General features: G+C 44.9%; 1 protein-coding gene across 7 annotated transcripts in view; it reads left to right on the forward strand.

Moving 5' to 3' along the window:
* The window catches only part of ARHGAP17 (Rho GTPase activating protein 17), a 41,821-nt gene that overhangs the window by 25,749 nt on the left and 2,284 nt on the right, over positions 1–13,788 (forward strand). For 3 of the 7 annotated variants that reach the window (XM_050317141.1, XM_050317140.1, XM_050317142.1), the window contains exons 7-20: positions 31–142; positions 890–958; positions 1,113–1,194; positions 3,429–3,556; positions 3,943–4,054; positions 4,622–4,703; positions 5,141–5,221; positions 5,869–5,982; positions 6,318–6,409; positions 6,538–6,694; positions 7,952–8,179; positions 9,573–9,715; positions 10,349–10,954; positions 11,952–11,975. In XM_050317141.1, the coding sequence (XP_050173098.1) occupies positions 31–142; positions 890–958; positions 1,113–1,194; positions 3,429–3,556; positions 3,943–4,054; positions 4,622–4,703; positions 5,141–5,221; positions 5,869–5,982; positions 6,318–6,409; positions 6,538–6,694; positions 7,952–8,179; positions 9,573–9,715; positions 10,349–10,954; positions 11,952–11,974 (2,029 nt within the window). In that variant the 3' untranslated portion in view covers position 11,975. The remainder of the gene's footprint in view (positions 1–30; positions 143–889; positions 959–1,112; positions 1,195–3,428; positions 3,557–3,942; positions 4,055–4,621; positions 4,704–5,140; positions 5,222–5,868; positions 5,983–6,317; positions 6,410–6,537; positions 6,695–7,951; positions 8,180–9,572; positions 9,716–10,348; positions 10,955–11,951; positions 11,976–13,788) is intronic. The other 4 variants (XM_050317143.1, XM_050317139.1, XM_050317144.1 and 1 more) reach the window with 2 other exon arrangements.

The raw sequence follows: 13,788 nt of genomic DNA on the forward strand, positions 1-13,788 counted from the left end.
TCACTTAAGTGTTCCACTTTTCCTCCACAGATACAACCAAGCCCACAAGACTTCAGGAACAAATTTCCAAGTGCATCCTTCAAAAATAGAGTCTCTTAAGGAAGAGATGGATGAAGCTGGAAATAAAGTGGAGCAGTGCAAGGTATGGACAGGATGAGTGTCCTTTCCACATCTCCCATTAGCAAGAGCAGTGATCAGAGCTGCTGCTTCAGCCTGAAACTGCCTGGCTGCTGCAGCTGCAAATCATGTGGCTGTTAAACTGTTTGTCTTAAGGGTATTTTAGTGCCAGCTGATCTCTGAATTGCTTTAATTTAATGAGGAACTCTGGGTTTTTTTAAGTGGGGTATTTTACATTGTTTTCTGTTTCAGTCTGAGTTCTGAGAAGGAACTGTGTCCCAGCCTTGACTGAATGTCAGGGTGCTGGGTGCTCCAAGCCATGGAGCAGCCATGCAGTGGGAGCTTCCTGGATGAAATTCAAGCTGTGCCATCCAGGGAACACTGTGACTGTTACAGCTCTGAGCAGCTCACATTCACTTTCACTTCTCAGTGGCAAATAGTTCATTATGCTGCAGCCGAGCTGAGGAGCAAAACCGCTTGTCTTAGTAGGGCTTGTCTCTGAGTGCTATAAATGTAAAAATGCCAGTCAGTCCAGTTGTTGACTGAAGTGGGCAACTGCCTTGCTGTCTAAAAAGCAGTTAAACATTTTGAATTCATTTTGCTTGAGGAATACATGTAGCAGAGCAGGTGAATTACTGCTTCCTGGAGTGCTTGAACTGACAGTTCAAACTTATTGCAGGCAAAATGAGCACAGGGGAGTCTGTCTTTCTGTGTAATTTGAAATGCCCCTGTAAATTTGATGTGCTGTTTTGCATTCTTTTCTTTCCCAAAGGATCAACTTGCAGCAGACATGTATAGCTTTGTGTCCAAAGAAGGGGAATATGCTCGATGTTTTGTTATGGTGAGTATTTTCAGTATGACTCTGACTCAGCACATCTGTGCACAGACCCTCAGTTCTCAAAGATGACATTTTGAGTGCTAAACCTAGTCTTGTCTTATGTGCTCATCAGAAGCTAATGCTCTTTTTGTTTTTAAAATGTGGCTTCTGTTCTCAGTTATTAGAAGCACAAGCAGATTACCATAGAAAAGCATTAGCAGTCATAGAAAAGGTCCTCCCCGAAATTCAAGCCCATCAAGGTAAAGTAACCTGTGCTCTGGCTGATGCTTCTCCTTGCCTGTGCCACCTATGCACAATATTCTCCTCCTTTATCTTGATTCTCTTGCATGCACACTGATTTAATAAGGCCATTTTGATCTACTTAACAATTTTACATTCCCAAGCATAATTCCATCTTCGTGTTCTCTGGAGTTCTCCAGCCATATTTAACACACTAATAAAATATTAAGGATCTCTCTGATACCTCTGATAGGAGGGTAAAGGAAGGATTTTTCTACTTGCTTACGTTTCTTCCTTGTTATCATGTGCCCTTTTGCTGATTCATACCTGTCCTTTTAAGCCAATGGAAGTGTCATTGTGATTTAGGAACATATTAGGGGTCCTTGGTTCTTGAATGATTACTAGGTGATCATCAGGAAAACTCCATGTATTTTAAGAAGCTTGATTATTTTTTACCCCCCTTATTTTGTGCAATCCTCTTTCCTGGCATGCACTTCATGCTGGAAAATGGGTTTGGGTTCTTGTGCTGATTATCAGCCGTTTAAAAAAGGGTGTTATACAGCTTCACTTCTTCCCTGAGAAGAAATGGAACTGCTGCAAAGCTTCCCACTGTCAGTGGGAGCTTAAGGTGTATCACTGGGGATTTGGGATGAGGATGCACCGTGTGTTTTGTAAACTGCTCTCCTGAAAACTGGCTCTGCTGGCCCTGAATGCCTTGGAGAAACAGGTGAACAAAGTCTGAGAAAAGCACAATCTGAGCTGAGCAAGGCTCAGATATCTTCAGTTGTGGGTCACAGGCAAGTTGTAAAAGCTGAACCATTTAAATACATAAACAGGAGCATGGTGCTTGATGGAGGTACAGAATATCTGTGCCCTGTCAGTTTGGGAGAGGAGGGAATGCAAGCAGCTGCTGTCTGCACAGCAGAAGGGCTACAGAAGGGCTGTGCAGAAGGCTCTTTATCACTGCTTCAAATTTGTTGTTGTTGTATGAAAAGTTTGTACAAAGCAGCTGAGGAGAAAGTGCTTCAGAACAGATTGGCCTCCCTAGAAGGTGGGCTGGGAGCCATGGTGGGTAAGTGCTCCTGCAGTCCAGTGTAGGGAATTACCTCAGGTGTGTTTCTAGCTGCAGTGTAAATTGGAGTCATAGAATCCTGGGATGTTTGGGGTTGGAAGGGATTTTAAGGCCCATCTTATTCCACCCCCTGCCGTGGGCAGGAACACCTTCCACTATCCCAGGTTGCTCCAAGTCCTGTCCAGCCCGGCCTTGAACACTTCCAGGGATGGGGGCTGAGACTTACTGTGACTTTGAACAAGTACTGAGGTTTCTTTTCCTAATGTTTGCTGTAACTTGCAAAACTTGGGAAATGCCACGTGCACCCCATGGCATGTTAATGAGGGAGAGGGACTGAAACCTTAGGAGGGAAGTGGGTGATGTGGTTTTGTAAAGAAAAAGGGCAAATTAAATCTTTTGCAGAAACACTTTGTGTCTTCAGAGTACTCTTTCAAGTCCTCTGAAGTTTTTGTCTTTCTTGGCCTTTTTCCCACATAAAAGAAATAACACATATATACTAACAATAACCTTTTACATCTGCATTTTTTCAGTTAAAACAGTAGAAATGGGTGAAAAAGTAAATTGTAGGAAAGAAGAAATTTGTGTTCAATTTGGAGAAACTTATACCAATTTGAGTTAAACAACAAGTGAGGAATTGAACTGAAAATTTGTGCATTACAGCGCTGGGCTGTCACCATGGTGGTTCTGATGTGAGACACTGAGGCTGTTAATGTTCATTATAAGGTGCTGATTTCAGTAATCACATTTCAGGAATAAATTTTGTATTAACAGCTCAGTTTTTGTTCACTGTATGTGCAGTTAAAATGAAAATCAGCCCAGGTCATGCAATCTGGACAAAATTTTCCTCAGATTCTTGCAGACTGAAGCCAAATCAGTGCAACTGGAACATGCAGCTGTGTGCTGGCACTTGTGTTGAGGTTTATTTATGATTCCAGCTATACACAGGATTTGTATGTGATATTTCACCCAGAAAGATGCAGAAGTATTTTTTTCCTGGCCACCAGCAGCTTCATTTTCTCTTTCCTCATGATACAAGGGACTTTACCAATCGAGGGCTGTAAAACTCCTGCTGTAGTCTGAACCTTTCTGTGCTGTGCTAGAGGCTTTCTTCTCTTCTTGCCTGGGCTATAATTCAGGGGGTTGGTAGATATTCTGCTCAGTGTTTTGATGCTCCCCAACTAGACAAATGGACTGAAAAGCCAGCTTTTGGAACTCCATTAGAAGAACACCTCAAGCGCAGTGGGCGGGAAATCGCAGTCCCTATTGAAGCCTGTGTGATGATGCTTCTGGAAACGGGGATGAGAGAGGAGGTGGGTAATTCCAGGTCACATGCCATGAAGGATGGGAAAAAGAGTCCAGTCGAGCTGCTGGACTGGTGTCTCTGCTTGTTAATACATAGCTGAAGTAATTTGTTCATTAATGTAAATGATAAATGTTTTGTAACAGAATAACCTTGAGCACTGGTTGAAGTATCTTTGAGATGAATTCACAAAGAATGAAAATCAGGGATGGGCCAAGGGTGAGAGGGAACTAAAACATGCTCAGGTGACAGTGACATGACACATTAAGGCTGTAACACTGTCAGGTGAAGACACCAAACCCAAAAAGTTCTGAAAGAGGCTGTTAAGAACTTCTGCTGTTCTGTGCTTGTGCCAGTGTGTTGTTACAGTCAGTTAATTTTGTTTTTATGATGCAGGGCTTATTCAGAATTGCTGCTGGAGCCTCCAAGTTAAAGAAGCTGAAAGCTGCCCTGGACTGTTCAACTTCCCAGCTGGATGAGTTTTACTCCGACCCCCATGCTGTTGCAGGTGTGGTGAATGTTCCGGGTCAAAACCAGCTGGAAATTGATACAACACAACTTTGTGCTGTTAATTTAACTGCTGACCTGCTCCAGTGTGAGATGTCAGTCTGTGCAGATAAAATAGGAGGGGAAATAAATTGAAAGTTCCCTTCATTGCACAGTTTGACACAGATAAATGTAGGGTGCCCATGCTTGTCACACCTGGTGTATTCCTGTCTGTGTGACAGCAGCATGTAAAATTCAGGTGATCAGCATAATCCAAGTGTCACATTTCCTCTCGTGACAAGAGTGTTCATGTGATCAAGGGAGATTGGAGCTGTGTGTACACCTTTGAAAAGGGCTTCAAAAGTTCTTTGCTGTGAAGAGATGATTCAGAGTTTCAGGACAGTAATTACTGACAGACCTTTTGTGTTAAGGTTTGAGCAGTTACACTGTGGAAGTGTCAGGCCTTCCCACTGTTGCCCTGGTACGTGGGTCCTATTGCATAGATAAAACTGCACACCTGAGGACAGAATGTGATCTGAGGTCTGAAAGCAGTGGCTGAGGAGCCAGCCTGTTCCTGTCTGCATTGCAGGTGCCTTGAAATCCTATTTGCGGGAGCTGCCAGAGCCTCTGATGACCTACAGCTTGTATGAGGAATGGACACAGGCTGCAAGGTGAGCATGCTGAAAACATGCTGCATACTTTAATCAAATTTGGCTCCTCGTAGATGAATTCAAAAGAAACAACCGAGCTCACACAGTTACCTTTCTTATTTCTGCTTTAGCAGGTATTTTGTGTAACAGATTATTTTAAATTTTGTGGTTCAGTTTAATCCTAATTATACAAAATGTGGTGAAATATCTACCTTTTGTTTAACTGTAAGGGCTGCTTCAAACTGCTGGTTGCACACTATTGATGCCCAAGCAGTTTTCTTTTGTTGCAGGTAGAGATAAGTCAGGGATCTGACTGGCAGTTCACTGAGCTTGCTGAGCCCAAAACAGTGCATTAATTTGGCATAAATGGAGGCTTACACCATCATCCTTTTGTCAGTCCAGAAACAAGAAATTTCTGATCTGAAAATAAGATGTAATGGAATTTCTTTTCCTTTCAGTATTCAGGACCAGGATAAGAAGCTCCAAGAGTTATGGAGAATTTGTAACAGGTTACCTGAGCATTATCGTGTTAACTTCAGGTATGTGTGAACATCTGTCAGCTCAGCTGCTTTGATGCTGAGTCACCGCTTCTCAAAGCTGATTAACCAAAACTCAGATCCAGGGTGTTATTCTTGGCCAGATTCAGTGTGATTTATAAAAATACATCTCTGTATGCAGAGGTGATGGCAAATTTTTCAGTCAGGTTAATTCACTATTGACTGTCAGGAAATAGTGATGCACAGAACCCTAATACTTAAGAGTCATGCTGTGCTCTTCTTTGTATTTTCCAGTCTTAGAAATCACATCTTTCTTAAACATCTCATTTTTCCCCTTGGTTTTGCCTTTTGGGAATGAATTGGAATAAAACCAACTCTAGTGATTCCCAGAAGCGTGGAAGTTCCATTACAGAACATGAAACTAGCTGAATCTAAATGTTTTTTCTCAGAAAATGTAATAGTTCTCTAGTTTCATTTTGCTAAGGTGGGAGCTGCTTTCTTTGCTGCCCAGTTCAACTTCTATGATTGGTGAGTAGAAGCTTAGGGCCAGGTGCCAAGCAAGGAGGCTGCTCATCTCACTTCTGCCTTGTTGGGAGCTGTTGTTACAAGTTCTTGAATTTTTATTTACTTCCCTTCAGCAAGAAATGCTCTCAGTTTCTGCTGTTTAACGATTTCTTTCCTTTCTGTAGGTATTTAATCAAATTCTTAGCAAAGCTTGCACAGAACAGCGACGTCAACAAAATGACTCCCAGCAACATCGCCATAGTGTTGGGCCCCAACTTGTTATGGGCAAAGAATGAAGGGTGAGTTCTCTGGGAGAGCTGCACAACAGAACTTCATCAAGCTGTTTTAAACCTTGTAGACTGCTCACAGCAACAGACTGCATACCTAAAAAATACTCCAGGTGTTCTTTCAGCCTGTGCCTCCAGGCCCTTTTAGGCACGAAGCACTTTAGGGGGGTTTTCAAAAGCTGTGAATGTTACTGAATAGTCCAGAGTTCAGCACAGTTGCTCTGTATGGGGTACTGAGGAGTCAATCCATCATGCTTAGCATCAGTTGTCATTTAGGTAATATGAATGTTTAGTTTTCTCACTGTGATAGAACTCTGCATAAAGTGTTCTCCAAACCTGTCCTGCAGATCCCTTGCTGAAATGGCAGCAGCAACTTCAGTCCATGTGGTAGCAGTTATTGAGCCAATTATTCAGCATGCAGACTGGTTCTTCCCTGGAGGTAAATTCCTGCCATAGTTAAAAGAATTCTCTATTACTCTGCACGGGTAAACCTCCAATAGCTTTTGCAGTGAGGCACCATTCAGCATCTGCGTGTCTTAGGATGTATTCTGTCTGTCTCTCCTCTAGATGAAGATTTCAATGTGTCTGGGGCATTTGTGGCAGTTCCTGCTGTTAATTCCAATCACTTGTCACACACTGGGAATGACTATGAATGTGGGACACTGGAAAGGAAGAGGCCTGTTAGCATGACTGTGATGGAAGGGGATTTGCTGAAGAAGGAAAGGTAGGTCTAATTCACAGGTTAGGTGTCAATTAATAGCCCTCTCCTGAGGAGGCTTTAATCAGACACACTTTTATTGGTCTGAGGAGAGGAATGTAATGGAAATACTGTAGATAACAACAGTGATTTATTTCATGTTGTTGCAGCCTGAGGATGGTTCAAAGGTAATGTACTGTTACTTACTTTCACTCACCCTCCATGCATGGTAAAGCCCAAGCAGATGTTGCTGCTCCCAGTTACCATTTTCCCCGTACAGATTTGGGGGGTCTAAAATTCACTGAAACAGAAGTGTTTGTAGTAGCATCTCTCAGTCTCTAACTTCTGATATTCCATGGCTTCTCTTTCAAAGCCCATAAGCTGAGGTGGTGTTACCTGGTGCCTTCATGATAAGACTTCTGAGTTGATGATGGTACAGTATTGCCCCAGCAAGCAGTAGAATGCTAAAAAATACCAGTAAAACGTGCTGTTTCCCATATAACATGTAGTGTAACGTTCATTATTATCACTCATCATGGATATTCAAGTGATGTGCTGTTTTGTTTTTAGCTGTTGATGCAAATGTTGTTACCTGTTAGCTATGGCCAGCCACATGCAAATTTGTCAGCACTCACAGAGGAAGAAGAAAATCAGTTCAAGATTCAGTCTTTAACAAAACAAGAATAAAATTAAATTCTGGAATGAATGTGCTGTATGCATTCTAAAATCTGTTAGAGTTGGGGTCTATTTATTTGTAGTTGTCCTTGAAAAATGAACAGAATCATAGAACGATTTGGGTTGGAAGGGACCGTAAAGATCATTTCAATCCAACCCCCAAATCACAGCCTACATCCGGTAGCTTCTTTTGAATCTGTACTGCAACTTAGTGGGTAATAGAAACAAAATTCATGTGGCAGAAGACACTCAGTGAGGAACTACTCTGTTGTGCAAGGAAACGTCTGTATTTACATGTGAAATTCTGAGTGCTTTGACCTCATTGTCATCAGTGTTTGTCTTCAAATGTAATGGAGTAGTTTGTTCACTTATGTTTAGCTTATCCCTCTGCGTGGATAAGCCAAATCCTGTTGCATGTCTTAACATTGCTGGTGTTCTGCAGGCAGTGGAAGCTTTAACATTGTGGTGCTCTGCAGCAGTGGAAGCTTTCCTCGTTGCTGTTTGCATGCCGAGCAGCGGGGGTTTGTCTGGGGTGTAACATCCAGTGTCCTGTTGCTGCAGTGCCTGGTGTTGGCTGCGTGGTGTGTTCACTCTCTCTTCTCTCTGTAGCTTTGGTGTGAAGGTTCTGGACTTCCCAGCGAACCCTCGGAGATGTGGCACTGTAAACAGAAAGCACACATCCCCGGCCTTCCAGCCCCCGCTGCCGCCCTCGGAGCCGGCCGGGCCGGCCGAGCAGCACCCTCCGGCTGGAGGGGCTGACTGCAGCCCTGGGGGGGCTGGGCTTGCTCTCTCTGCTGCCTCAGCAGAATTCCAAACTCCAGGCACTGAGGATGGCAGGTAAGAGGCACAGCTTCTGCTGGCAGTGGCTTGGCAGGCGGCTCCAGCAGCAAACTGATGTGTCCCCTGTGTCTGCTCCACGAGGCACCTCTTCCACCTGGGATGTGCTTTGTCAGGTGTGGATCCCTCAGGCCTGGGCAGCAACACCATGCAGGAACTCTCCTGCCGTGCTTCCAGAATTGGTCTCTTAAAATAACGTCTGTAGTCCTGCATGTCCCTGAATTCATTTTCTAGGATAGTGGAATTCTTGGGGGAAAAAATTATAATGAAATATACTAAAAAAGACCCTACTTCTGCTTCCCATGTTGACCTTCCCTGGTTATACTCTGGAGGTGTGCACACAGGGTGATACCAGTTTGCTGCTGAAAGAGCAAAACCTACCAGTGGCAATACCAGAAACCCCTTGGTCTTGTTTGTTGTTTCTCGTGTGTGTTATCTGGATATTGTCTCTTGTTTTGTTTATTTATTTGTCTGTAGCAAGTGTTAGTGATAACCAGACTTCTTTGCTAGAAGACTGCAAGTCGGTTTATCGTATTTCAGTATTAGTTTCTTTAGGACAAGTATTGTAGCCAGGTTTTGTGCTATTTAATTACTGTGGAAGCTCTGCAGTCGTGTCCCCGGGATGAATATGCCTGGGCTCCAAGGCTAATTGTGGTAACCCGAGCCTTGCTTCCAGGAGAGGTGAAAGCAGCACTTTGCTTTCAGTACTTCTGTGGTCTGAGAGGGGCAACAAGCCATGTGTAAAGCCTGTGGTGCTTCCAGATGTCAGCCTCAGCATCTTGAGGTGAAGCCCCACTGTGGAGCTCGATGCAGCAGTGACTTTTGCATACAGCTTGTTCTCAGGTGACAAACTTACAAAAGCAGCTCGTGGAAATCCCCTGCAGACCAGTACTTCCTCCACAGAGCTTTTGTGGCAGAGGCAGCTAAAACGGAACCTTGGGGGTAGTGCCTGAAAGTTGCACTTAAAATCTGCACAGACTCTGTTCAAGTACTTGCACTTTATTCAAACAGCATCTGGAGAAATGAGGATTGAAAGGTGCCAGTAGATGTGATTGAAAGTTACTCCTTTTGAGGACTAAATTGCTGCAGGTGACTATAAATATAAAGAAACGAGTGAAGATCACCAAGTCCAACCATCAACCAGCATCCACCACCATGTGCACCACTAAACCATGTCCTCAAGCCACATCCACACATTTTTTGAACACTTCCAGGGATGGGCACTCCACCACTGCCCTGGGCAGCCCCTTCCAATGCTTTACAACCCTTTCTATGAAAACTGTTTCCTAATATGTGACCTACAGTACAGCCTGTAATGTCAACGGAACAGGTGCAGCTGAGCTGGGCAAGACACGTTATAATCATCTTCTAATGTGGGATTTTTAATTTTCAGTGCCTCAAAATCTAAGGACAGCACGTCCTCAGCCACTCCTCCCCCGGTGAGGAACGGCGGGCAGGCGGGGAGCAGCACCAACCAGCTCAGTGTTAACCAGCCCCAGAACGCAGCAGGGCCCAGTCCCCACGCACTGAGGAGAGGTGAGTTTGATTGCTTTTCAGGTCACTGTGTACCAGCTCTTGGTGTACTGCAAAAGTGCTACTAAAGTAACTTTATTAGTATCTCTTCCCTGTTACAGACAGTTAGTTGTCTGGCATGTCATAAGGCCTGGCCATAAAGCATCTGTGACTTTGGGACTCTTTGAACGCTGATAGGGGTGTCACCAGTGCTGTTTAACAAACTCAGAGGCTGTTGTTTCCTATTGCTCTTGCTCAATACACATTGTGTTATGATTACATACCTTCTGTGCTGCTGACTTCTGTCTTTGGGAGCTTGGTCTAGAATCACAGAATCACAGAATGGTTTGGGTTGGAAAGGACCTTAAAGCTCATTCCGTTCCACCCCCTGCCATGGGCAGGGACACCTTTCACTAGTCCAGGTTGCTCCAAGCCCCATCCAGCCTGGCCTTGGACACTTCCAGGGAACAACCACAGCTTCTCTGGGCAGCCCGTTGCCAGGGCCTCACCTCCCTCACAGGGAGGAATTTCTTCCCAATCTCCCATGCAACCCTGCCCTCTGGCAGTGGGAAGCCATTCCCTGTGTCCTGTCACTGCCTGCCCCTGTAAGAAGTTGCACAGTCCGTGATGTTGAAGTGTTCCCTCTTCTCTCCACAGCTGTGAAAAAGCCGGCACCAGCCCCCCCCAAACCAGCCAACCCCCCACCGGGGCAGCCAGGAAGCCAAAGCTCTTCCCCTGCTGCTCAGCCACCTTCTGTCTCTCCAAAACCACCTGCCAGAAGCTCTTCTCCTCCTGCCCAACATGCAAACCAAGGAGCGGCCCAGACCTCCGCTTCGCAGGTTTCTGCACCTCGGAGATACTCCAGCAGCCTCTCCCCAATCCAAGCTCCCAGCCACCCACCCCCTCAGCCCCCAACACAGGCAACTCCTCCACTGCAGCCCAAAGCAGCCAGCCAAGCATCTCCCGGCGCTGGCAGTGAGCACGGACCAGAGCAGCCCTGTTCCACCCTCGCGCAGACCCCCACGCCGCCCGACACCCCCCCGCTGGGCAAGCACCCCAGCAGCGCCCCAGCGCCCCAGCCAGCGACTCCAGAGCCCTGCCAGGCTCCCTCCTTACCTCAGAGTGGCACCCTGCCCCGGCCTCGGCCCGTGCCCAAACCCAGGAACAGACCCAGCGTGCCCCCTCCGCCTCACCCTCCCTCTCAGCTGCCTGCAGATGGGATTGTCGCAAATCCCACACAAACAGCTTCCAAAATAGTCACAGGTGAGTGGATCCTTCCCTGTCCGGTGTCTGCTCGGGGAGTGGAAATAAGGAAAGTAGTGCCTGTAGCTGGAAATGAATGGGCGGGGGGGGACACACACACGACTGAAAAGCACAAATAACAATTAAAATACTAAATAGCTCATTTCCAGGTGAATACCCAGCCAGCTGCTCTGCACACCAGGGTTTGGGGCAGTTCCTCAGTGAGGGTTTCATTCCTGAGGCAGTAAGGTTTGGAGGCAAGTAGAAATGAGCTTGTTGTATGTTTTTTCCTGAACACTGATAGCAGCTCGCCGGGGCTGTCTCCAGCCTCGGATCTTGGCAGGCAATGCTGCTTGTACATCTGTTGCCAAAAAGCAAATATTTGGAGGAGGGAGAAGATGTAGCCAAGGATAGTGGATTTCAGCACATACTAAGATAAGAAAAGGGCAAAAGTGGTCACTGACACGTGTTTTAATAGGCAAAACACACAGAGAATGTTTTAAAAACCTTACGAGAACAGAGTCTTCTGATGCTCTTTTAAGTTGAACATCCAGAAGCTGAAGATTCACTTACACTCAACTGCATTTCTTAGGTCTGTATTTCTAGAGCTTCATATTGTAAATGCAATCTTTTTGTTTTGAGACAGTTGTGAAGTAAAGAGGAACATTGTCTTCCCACAAAAATGTCATGAAGCTTCTAGTTACTAGTTTGACAGGGATAATGGTAATTTAGGTTAATAAAGTTAATTAATTAAGTTTATTTTTTTTTAAAATGTAATGCTGAGGCCATTAAAAACCAGCTTGATTTTGAAATGTTCTCCTGCTTAGTTGCTGCTTATTCTGGGAAGTTCTGAAGGAGGGGATAATGAATGTAGAGACTAATGCTTTTAAATCAACGTATAATTAATAGTGGTTAAAACTTTCCCATGACACTGCAGCTTCTCTAGAACTAGACTAATGTGTTGGAATGCAAAGTATCAATTCTGTTGCCTAACAGCTTTACCCCAATGCCTTCACAGGTGGGGATGGTTACTGCGAATAAGGTTTGTACTCACAGAAATGTGCAACATCAGCTAAACTGCTCCTGTTTGTAGCTTGAGTTTGGACATGCGCTTTGGAAATGTGCTCTGTCAATGCTGTGTATCTTATCCCCACGTAGCATTCTGTCTGTGAGAGGGTTTAAGGCCTCTGCCACTTCATTTTAATGGTCCTGTGAACATTGTTACTCCACAAGTCCCTGTAAAGAGGTAACACTGCACGCCAGGTCCCCAGAACTGGTCCCCAAGTGGGGGTGATGAGTGACCCGTTCCCAACAGGTTTGTTCTCCTCAGTGCAGGCAGGTACTGCAGCCCATGTTTTTCCTGCAGTTTGGTGGATTATGGTTACATTCTGATATAGGTCTCACTTTAGGTTTGCAGTTACTTTCAACCACTTGGAATTTATTTGGCCAAATCCACGTTGATGCAGAGCAGCCCCAGCAGCATCTGCACTGTGACACACTGGCATTTGCACCGGGCAGCCCCAGCCTCACTAACAGCACCTGTGCTCAGCCCCAGCCCCACCTTCACTGTCAGCTGGGAGGCGTTAGGGATGTGCTGCTGCCCTGCTGAGGTACCAACTGCATGCCAGGCTGCAAAGGCAGGGCTGTGTTCCCAAACCATCCCGAGATCTGACTCTTTACAGCAAGGACACTGCAATCAGGGCTGCAGTGAGAAGTCAAATTGGAAATACTTCGGGTTTTTTTTTTTTTTTTTTAATTGGTGAAACAGATTGCCCAGAGAAGCTGTGGCTGCCCCATCCCTGGAAGTGTCCAGGGCCAGGTTGGACAGGGTTTGGAGCAACCTGGGATTGTGGAAGGTGACCCTGCCCATGGCAGGAGGTGGAACTGAATGATCTTTTAAGGTCTTTTCCAACCCAAACCAGTCTATGATGAAATTAGCAGTAAAACAAGCTGCTTTTATGTAACTGAAAAGTAGCTTTGCTTTTTAAGTAACTGACTTTTCCTGATTGTACATCTGATGTTTTTGTCAGTATATTTAAGTACATTACAAATCCTAAGCTCAATTCAGAAGTAAGGCTGGGCTCTGGATCTTGACAACACTTTTACACACTATTAAATAAAGAACAGCAGCTGTGCTGACGAGTCAAACTTTAGGAAACAACCTTTTTGTGTGAGTGTTTCATAGTTTGACTGTGTTTGGTTTCATTTTGGGGTTTTCCTGGTTCTGAGGAAATTGCTTTAATGATGACAGACAGAGAGGGTTTGTTTTACCCAAGTGTAACTGGAGGAATCATTAATTTCTAAATCCCAGCCAGCTGGTGTGCAGGGGCTGCTTCATTAGTGGGGGAATTGGAGTTGGGCAAGACATTCACCTGCCAGAGAGGAGTGATGGGCACAGCTTAATATCACTCCTTTCAAGTGCAAACCATAGCAAATTGGCCAAGTTGTGTACTGTAAACACAAAAAAAAAGTTTTCCAGGAAAGGAAAGTTGCTGAGGAATACAGTCAGTTTTGCTAAAAACCCCTTGGGGAAGAGTTGAAGTGATACTCAGGCTCACCTCCAGCAGGACACTCCGTGCAGGAGCATCCACCTTTTCCAGATCAATCAGTTTTTAAAGGATTAATATTCTGAATTAACACCACTGCCTGTCACATTAGAGTATCTGCTCTAATATTTACACCTGCATATATAAGCACTTATAGACTCATAATTCACAATGTGCAGCCACTGTTTTTAATTTTAACCTGAAAGAGCGAGGAAACAAAATTAAGCCAAAATTAAGTTGCCAGCAGACTTCATAATAATACCAGAACAGGAATTCTGAATTGTTCTCAGTATACTGTTGATTCCTTTG

Source organism: Myiozetetes cayanensis, unplaced genomic scaffold (genome assembly GCF_022539395.1).
Source record: "Myiozetetes cayanensis isolate MyiCay16 unplaced genomic scaffold, myiCay2020 scf20-37, whole genome shotgun sequence".
Lineage (NCBI taxonomy): Eukaryota > Metazoa > Chordata > Aves > Passeriformes > Tyrannidae > Myiozetetes > Myiozetetes cayanensis.